Source organism: Oratosquilla oratoria, chromosome 16 (genome assembly GCF_046742065.1).
Source record: "Oratosquilla oratoria isolate Oo_2021 chromosome 16, ASM4674206v1, whole genome shotgun sequence".
Lineage (NCBI taxonomy): Eukaryota > Metazoa > Arthropoda > Malacostraca > Stomatopoda > Squillidae > Oratosquilla > Oratosquilla oratoria.
This window is the reverse complement of record NC_134792.1, coordinates 58,532,580-58,541,825: the sequence shown is the minus strand read 5'-3', so window position 1 is coordinate 58,541,825 and position 9,246 is coordinate 58,532,580. Positions and strand designations below refer to the sequence as shown.

At 42.7% G+C, this 9,246-nt stretch overlaps 1 protein-coding gene across 1 annotated transcript; it reads right to left on the bottom strand.

Annotated features, from left to right (window-relative positions):
* Positions 1-685: 685 nt before the first annotated feature.
* On the bottom strand, positions 686-1,778 carry LOC143033783 (uncharacterized). The gene has a single exon (XM_076199275.1). The coding sequence runs from the start codon at positions 1,712-1,714 to the stop codon at positions 989-991; it is 726 nt and encodes a 241-aa protein (XP_076055390.1). The 5' UTR covers positions 1,715-1,778; the 3' UTR covers positions 686-988.
* Positions 1,779-9,246: the final 7,468 nt, after the last annotated feature.

Genomic DNA, 9,246 nt, shown 5'->3' with positions numbered 1-9,246 from the left:
GATTCAAGGTGACGATAGTGTAACTTTCCAAGTTCCACAGCTGGGAAGGCAGCAACTAGAAGCCCGATCACCCTGGCTCCTACTCTGATTTTGTCACTAGTCTTAGCTTAGTTGTTTACATCCAAGTAGAATTCTTTCTTTCCTACATATTGGTAAGGTAACAATCATTTTGTCCGAGTCAATGACATTGCCAAGGTATTCGATACTTTTAGTGGGTTCTAGCACAGATTTCGCAACGTTAATACAGAAGCCCATTTTCATGAGTAATTCAATGGTAGCATTAATGCAATCATAGCATCCAGAAAGAGAAGCACTGCACATGAGAGTGTCATCAATAAAGCTGGTGATGGTAAAGCCTTTTTCTCTTAAAGTAGCAAAGATAGGTTTCATGAGTTTGGTAAAAAGTCTGGGTCCTTCTGAGATTCCATTTGGGAGACAGGTGAACTGACTTTGCCATACCATTGAAACCAAAGGAATTTTTGCTGTTCTTCCGCTATTCTAATAGAGTAGTGGGCATGTTTAAGATCCACAGATGCCATATAGTCCCCTTCATTTATCAGTCTGATAGCTTGTTCAAAGTACTCCATTTTAAAATGGATATAGGGAATGTGGTTGTTTAATTTTTCTAAATTGAGTACCGTCCTATAATCTCCATCTTTTTTCTTCTTCAGAAATACAGGGGAAATGATCTGATCTGCCCTACTCTTTGTTTCTTTTAAAACTTTAAGCTCCAATAATTTCGAAATTTCTTGTGATAGTATCATTTGTTCCACCAGGCTAAAGTTATATTCCACATTCTCAAAACACAGGTAACCGATATCATTGACATTAATATTCAGGTGACAATGTTTGACTATGTCTAGAATATATGTATCACTAGTGATTTTTTGCCACTCATGCACAAATCTGTGAAGGGAACCTGCCACAAAGTTGGTACTTGCCTGGTTTATTGTCGGGGAGTGCTGCGTCCCCTGCCTTTGGAGTTTTTTTAATCCAAGGCCTGCCGAGCGTAGTAAGGCCTCTGGTCTCCCCTATGTCCTAGCCTCCGCTGTCCATAGGGTTGAAATCTTGTGTGTCCTTTAAACTGGGTTCTTGTCTTCCCACTTCCAAACTTCCATGCACCTGGCATCCAGGATGGAAAGGGGGATTTGGCTGTAATTTTGGTTTTGAGTTTTTCCGCCTCTTCGATTTGTCTTGCGGATTGCGAGAGGTCATCCCCAAACAGAAAGCGTGACATGGGCACTTTGTCAGAGCATAGGTGTGAGTACTTTTGATTTATTTCCCGTTTGATGTTAAAACGGCGAACCAAGTTGTTATGGTAGTTGGCATGACCTAACAGTGCCAGAGCACCATTGATCATGCCCACCTCATGGGCCACCACAGCGTTACCTTCATCCTGGGCCACTTTGTCAAGCACCGAAAGTGACTTGATGATGATGGAAGCTGCCTTAGTTATATCTTTATTGACTTCCTTCATGCATAAATCTGCTTTTTTAGCATCCTGTTTTAGCGCCTCCAAAATTTGCATATTGCACTCAACTGGGGATAAAGCAGGGCAATTACCGGGCCTCTTGGTACTCTCGTCCTCCGCAATTTCTTTATAGGTGTCCTCCCTCATGCCGTGGTCAAATATTTGATTGACCATGTCCGCCACATGTTTGGCAACATCTCCGGAGACTTCTTCAACTGGGCCGAAAGCCTTAGAGGACTGCATCGAAATACTGCCAATGGGGAAATCTTCATGCAACTCACCTTCTTAACTGCTGCTTCCGTCGGAGATAAAACCCGAAAAGTTACCTGGAGAGGGCGTAACAGGCCCTGCTTCCTTCCTGGTTGAACTAGTGCCCGGTCTGGCATCGTTGAGGGTTTCCGGCCTCTGCGAAACATCTTGCCGCCTCTCCACTTTTGATCCATATCACTCCTCAGTTCAGCGATGGCTTGCAGTACTGTGACCCAAGGGGCTGAGGAGTCGTCATGTACTTGGAAAGCAGTACGTGACATGGAGCCATTGGGGGGGCGGGGGAGGGGGGTTGCCATGTCTTCTAGACTTCGATGCGTAGCGCCAACGCAAGTATTTCTATCCCGATGGGAAGTACTGTTGCTTGACCTGCTTGATTTATGCTTGTATTTGTGAGAATGTTGGCTTGCTTCTCCTCCGTGAGAGGAGGTGCCCGACATCCTGCTTGTATGGGTATGCGTTTCGTTGGAAGACGACATGGCGGTTGTGACCGATGGAGTCATATGCACGTTGTCATATTTACCTGATAATTTAGTGAGTTTCGTTAAAACTCAAAATGAAAGCGTCGTAAACGCTTATTAGATGATAAAATGAGCGTCATAAACGCTATTATTATATTGCAAATTGAGTGTCGTAAACACTCAAATGCCAGGTCAAGCACTAGTAAGCAGGGATACGGTTGAAATCTACGTGTGACAGAGTAAACAACCTTGACGACCTTTCAGCATGGCAGCGCGTAAGCAACTGTCGGACCGGCTGGGCAGAGCATATCTCATATGTTTGCGAACCCTCAGCAGAATTGTGATTTGCTGATATAAAATTCATAGATGGCTCCTTTGTAGTAATAGATGAGACCTGCATCCAAGAAATAGACATGAACCGGTTTTTGACCCAACGATAATAAAGAATGTGCAACACAGTGCTCTCAGGCATTTCACTTTTCCCCAACGCTAACTTATCCTTGATAAATCTTGTGAAGTCTTTACCATCTGAACTGTACTTTTCATTGTGAAACAACTTACCAATACTTTGTTGGAAGCACTGGGTGTAACTCTCGCTTCCTTTTGTGAACAACTTTGTTCCTGGGACCTTGAAATTCTCTTCCTTTTCAAAAACAGCAATAGTCTTATCACATGTTTTAGCAAACGTGTCAAGCGGATGTAGTGCACATTTAAAATTAACTTGTCCCTGTGAGCCTTAAGGTGTTTGAGCCTTCTTTGTTTCTCTATGATAAGGGTCTTATTTGTGTCTTTCCTAGCCAACTCAATTCTTCTCTTTTTAGTATCATCTGGGAGGCCCTCCATCCACTTTGCTGTTTTATTACTTTTGAATAGTACTTTTGCTTCTACTTTGTCAGTGTTGACATTGGGTGCCCAGCACATGTAGGTAGCAACCTTTCGAAAGTGTCTTTCCCCACTAATATTGTTAGGGGCACAGGATTGTGCTGACTCCCTGAGCTCTGCTGATGGCTCCCAAAATTTACCCCCTGGGAGTTGATTAATCATTTGGCGATTGATTACATCCTTTATGGCCAAGAGCAAATATTTCTTCAAAGTAATACACTTTTTGTCCTTCTCATCCAGGGATTTGGTTAAGCAGGTAAATACTTCATTGTGAAGGCATGTTGTGTGGAAAAAGGGCTCACCTGTGCCATTCAAGAGACATGACAGTTCATCAATCTAACTTCTCTACAGCATTGGCTAAATAAAGGTTATCATCCAAGATAGAATTCAATGATGGGATGAACCTCATCCAGGGTCCAATAATATACTTACCAAAGAATCCCAGAGCATGTAGGGGAATGTCTAGCAATCCTGATGCCAGCCATTTATGGATTGAAATTGCTAAAGAATTTGTTGGCGTTTTCACGTGCTGAAAGAATTCATAGATGGTTCCTTTGTAGTAATAGATGAGACCTGCATCCAAAAAATAGATGTGGAACTGGTTTCCAACCCAACAATAATAAAGAATGTGCGACACAGTGCTCTCAGGCATTTCACTTTTCCCCAATACTAACTTATCCTTGATAAATCTTATGAAGTCTTTACCATCTGAACTGTACTTTTCATTGTGAAACAACTTATCAATACTTTGTTGGAAGCACTGGATGTAACTCTTGCTTCCTTTTGTGAACAACTTTGTTCCTGGGACCTTGAAATTCTCTTCCTTTTCAAAAACAGCAATATTCTTATTACATGTTTTAGCAAACGTGTCAAGTGGATGTAGTGCACATTTGAAATTGTTTATAGCCGACCCTTTATCCTCAGCAAGAAGACGTTCCTCACAGGCATTTGTCACTACCCTATCTGACATGGTATTGCTCATATTGTCCAGTAGATTTACTGACTGACTTTCAACAGCTGATGTGCTTTCAACATTTGAGAAGGCCTCCTTCAGTGTAGCATGGTAGTCTGCAGCTGTACCTCCCTCCTGCTCTATTATCCCAAGCAAGTATGTCCTGTCTTCGGTCCCTATTTCTACTTCAACTTGGTGGTGGTCAGCACTAATTGCCTTTAGGTTACAATCCTTACCTAACTTACGTAGTTCTCTCAAAAACTCATCTAAGGATTCACCGGGCTTTTGTTGACGAGTTGCGAGTAAATGCCTAGCGAATATTTCGTTGGGCGTCTTTACATACAATATCTGTAGAACAGAAATAGCCGAATCATAATTAGTACATTCCTCGATATATTCATAGACATTATGACTAACACAGTTCACAAGAGTTCTTAGTTTGTCAGGTGCATTTTCTCCACACTCTTGTATGAAGTTGGAGAAGGTTTTATACCAGTGCCTCCACTCTCGCGCTGCAGTTGAGGAGCTGGGGTCCAGATCCAGACGAGCCAGCTTTAATAGTTTTTCCATGCTCTAGTTGATTAAATTGTCATGATAATAAGACTTGGTATCTACTCCCAAGCTTTAATCAACTAGAACACCTGGAAATACATTACAAAGTATAGTTACACAATATATACATATAATGAACATATAGGACTCATAATATGAGTAGACCACATAATTGAACAACTTACGAGGAGAGTCACGACTGTTTCTCTAACCGGTCCCAGACAGAATGCGACGATGTAGCTAGTCAGCTTCGTCTACAATTTACCGAGTATGACACGCAACCAAAACAAACGATTCAAAGTTAAATGACAAAATATGACACCAGGCCGACGACTTGGCATTGAAGTCACCACCCATGATCAGGTTGGGGATTGAGACTAGTTGGCTAAATTGAGGCCTGAAGGTGTTTGGAACTGTGGGGGATGATTGGGGGGAATGTACATGTTAACTATTGTCAGTGTTGATTTGTTGCCTGTGCGGATTCAAATGGATTGGATTTCTTTAGTGTTATCTGTGGTAGGGAGGAGAATTTTGGTTGTGGCACTTGTGTCCACAAAACAGATGGAGTGGTGGATAAGGGTGATGAGTCCACCACCATTGCCATCGATCCAGTCTTGTCTGATGGTGGTGTAATTATGAAATGATGGTGTTTTGTGTGAGTGTCTTAGTTTTGTTTCTTGTATAATTGCAATGTGTATGTCATACTTTGTTGGAAGCACTGGGTGCAATTCTTGCTTCCTTTTGTGAACAATTTTGTTCCTGGGACCTTGAAATTCTCTTCCTTTTCAAAAACAGCAATAGTCTTATCACATGTTTTAGCAAACATGTCAAGCGGATGTAGTGCACATTTAAAATTAACTTGTCCCTGTGAGCCTTAAGGCGTTTGAGCCTTCTTTGTTTCTCTATGATAAGGGTCTTATTTGTGTCTTTCCTAGCCAACTCAATTCTCCTCTTTTTAGTATCATCTGGGAGGACCTCCATCCACTGTGCTGTTTTATTACTTTTAGATGGTACTTTTGCTTCTACTTTGTCAGTGTTGGCATTGGGTGCCCAGCACATATAGGTAGCAACCTTTCAAAAGTGTCTTTCCCCACTAATATTGTCAGGGACACAGGATTGTGCTGACTCCCAGAGCTCTGCTGATGGCTCCCAAAATTTACCCCCTGGGAGTTGGTCAATCATTTGGCAATTGATTACATCCTTTATGGCCAAGAGCAAACATTTCATCAAAGTAATACACTTTTTGTCCTTCTCCTCATCCAGGGATTTGGTTAAGCAAGTAAAGATTTCATCACAAAGGCATGTTGTGGGGAAAAAGGGCTCACCTGTGCCATTCCAGAGACATGATGGGTCATCAATCCAGTTATCTAACTTCTCTACAGCAGTGGCTAAATAAGGGTTAACATCCAAGATAGAATTCAATGTTGGGATGAACCTCATCCAGGTTCCAGTGATATACTTACCAATGAATCCCAAAGCATGTAGGGGAATGTCTAGCAATCCTGATGCCAGCCATTTATGGATTGAAATTGCTAAAGAATTTGTTGGCGTTTTCACGTGCTGAAAGAATTCATAGATGGCTCCTTTGTAGTAGTAGATGAGACCTGCATCCAAGAAATAGACGTGGAACCAGTTTTCGACCCAACGATAATAAAAAATGTGCGACACAGTGCTCTCAGGCATTTCACTTTTCCCCAACACTAACTTATCCTTAATCAATCTTGTGAAGTCTTTACCATCTGAACTGTACTTTTCATTGTGAAACAACTTATCAATACTTTGTTGGAAGCACTGGGTGTAACTCTCGCTTCCTTTTGTGAACAACTTTGTTCCTGGGACCTTGAAATTCTCTTCCTTTTCAAAAACAATAGTCTTATCACATGTTTTAGCAAATGTGTCAAGCAGATGTACATACATACACATACCAAGGCTTTTTCCGCCTTACCAGGGAGGTAGCCAAAAAGGAAAAGGCATAAAATCATTCCCACCCATTCCATCCCTGAAAACACTCCTCACTCCTCCACCCTCCCTCCCATCTTAGCACCTCCTAAATGACAGGTCATCCCTGCACCCTGTCCACTGCCCTGGGTCAGAAGCAGTGTCTCAAGACACAGCACATCCACAGCAAGGCCGCTTCATTATATCGGCAACCCCCCTCTCCGTCCCCCCATATAAAGGAGAGGACGGGGAGAAATCACTTCGGGCTGCGTCAAAATTTTGCTCACACACACTACCTCACCCCCCATCCACCTCATGCATCACAACATCTTCCATATACAACCATTCTCCATTCACCCGTCTTCTGTCCTCTCCAGTCCTTCCTCAGCAGACATTCCCCTCTTCCCCAAAGCCCCCTTCACCCCATCCATCCATCTCATCCTAGGACGTCCCCTCATGTTTACTCCCTCCACATCTGCCTTCCATACCTCCTTTACTAGTCTTTCTTCACTCATTCTTTTCATGTGTCCAAACCATCCTAATACTCTTTCATCAACCCTATCTCCCAACTCCCTTTCCACCCCTGTTCTCCTACTCACCTCCTCATTTCTCACACTATCTAGCCTAGTAACCCCCATCATACTTCTCAGACACTTCATCTCAAACACATTCAAGTTCCTTCTCTCTTCCTCTCTTATGTTCCATGTTTCTGCTCCATACAGTACTGTTGGCACAATCACTCCTTCATACAGTCTCCTCTTAGCATCCATTCCCAAATTTCTATTCCTCATTACACTTTTTAATCCACCAAAGCATTTACTCGCTTCTCTCAATCTACATTCTACCTCTACCTTTACTCCACCTTTTCCTGCCACATTTTCACCCAAGTATCTAAAACTATCCACTTCCTCCAGTTGCTTTCCCTTAATGCTCACTTCCAGATTACTGCCACTTTCACCCCTTGTACATCTCATCACCTTACTTTTACCCATATTTATCTTTAGCTTTCTTCTATCACACACTCTCCCAAACTCTGTCACCAACTTCCTCAATCCCTCCTCCGATCCTGTCACAAGCGCAGTGTCGTCCGCAAACAACAGCTGGCTCACCTCCCACTTTTCTCCATTTTCTTTAACCATCTCCAATCCCTGACCCACTACCCTTGCATTTACCTCTCGCACCACCCCATCCATGTATAAGTTGAACAGCCAGGGTGACATAACGCATCCTTGACGAAGTCCCACCTTTACCTCAAACCACTCACTCTCTCCATTTCTAATCCTGACACAAGCTCTACTACTCTCATAAAAACTCTTGACAGCTCCGAGAAGCTTCCCTCCTATCCCGTACATCCGCATAACCTCCCACAGTGCCTTTCTGTCTACCCTGTCGTAAGCCTTTTCCAGATCCATAAAGGCCCAAAAAACATCCTTCCCCTTTCCTATAGCTTTCTCACATATCTGTCTTACCACAAAAATCTGATCTACACAACCTCTACCTGTCCTAAATCCACACTGTTCCTCACCAATTACTTCCTCTGTTCCTCTCCTAATCCTCTCAATCAAGATCCTCCCATAAGCCTTCCCAACTACACTTAACAAGCTAATCTCTCTGAAACTACTACATTCACACTTGTCCCCCTTTCCCTTGTAAAGTGGAACTATACAAGCACTCCTCCAGTCCTCCGGCACTCTACCTTCTCTCCAGCAAACATTAAATAACCTCACCAACCAGTCCACCATCACTGTACCTCCTTTTTTAAGACATTCTGCATGGCATCCATTAACTGCTGCCTTCACTTCATCCTTCCTTATTTCTCCTCCATTTTCCTCACTCATCACGGTCATTTTCTTAGCATTTCCCACTGCAACTATCTTTCCCTCCCTATCCTCCTTCACATTTACCAACTCCCTAAAATATTCTGCCCATCTTCCCCTTACTGCCTTCTCCTCCATTATCATCTCTCCATCTGCACCTTTTACCTTTTCTTCTCTACTTGATTCGCCTCCTCTTCCTCTCTTAATTTCTTTCCAAAACATCTTTTTATTACTTTCAAAATTTTCTGTCATACTCTTACCCCATTTTACATCTGCTCTCCTCTTTGCCTCCTTTACCTTTTTCTTTACTTCTCTTTTCTTTTCTTTGTACGTCTCATATGACTCCCTCGTCCTATTTTGTAACCAATCTGTGTAAGCTCGCTTCTTCTCTTCTACAACCTTCTTCATTTCCTCATCCCACCATTCACTACCCTTCCTTCTATTTCCTCCTGACCTTCTTGTTCCACACACCATCTTTGCACACTTTGTGACACAACTCCCTCCTTGAACCATCCCCATTCCTCCTCCACACCTACCTCTACTCTATCCTTCACTCCCTCCCACTCCTCCTTCAGCTTCTTCTTGTACTCCTTCTCCTTTTCCTCTTCGTTTAAAGAGTTCACTCTAAATACCTCCCTACCTTTTGTCCCTTTTCTCTTTCTCCATCTGTCCTCCACTCTCAACTTACCTTCCACCAGAAAATGATCTGATATTCCCCCACCCTCTCCCCTTAGCACATGTACATCCTTAACTCTTCCTATCATAATCCTATTTACCACTACATAGTGCACATTTAAAATTAACTTGTCCCCATGAGCCTTAAGGCGTTTGAGCCTTCTTTGTTTCTCTATGATAAGGGTCTTATTTGTGTCATTCCTAACCAACTCAATTCTCCTCTTTTTAGTA

Excerpts from the sequence above, each read along its gene's own strand:
- LOC143033783 (XM_076199275.1), bottom strand. The coding sequence starts at position 1,714 with ATGCAGTCCTCTAAGGCTTTCGGCCCAGTTGAAGAAGTCTCCGGAGAT.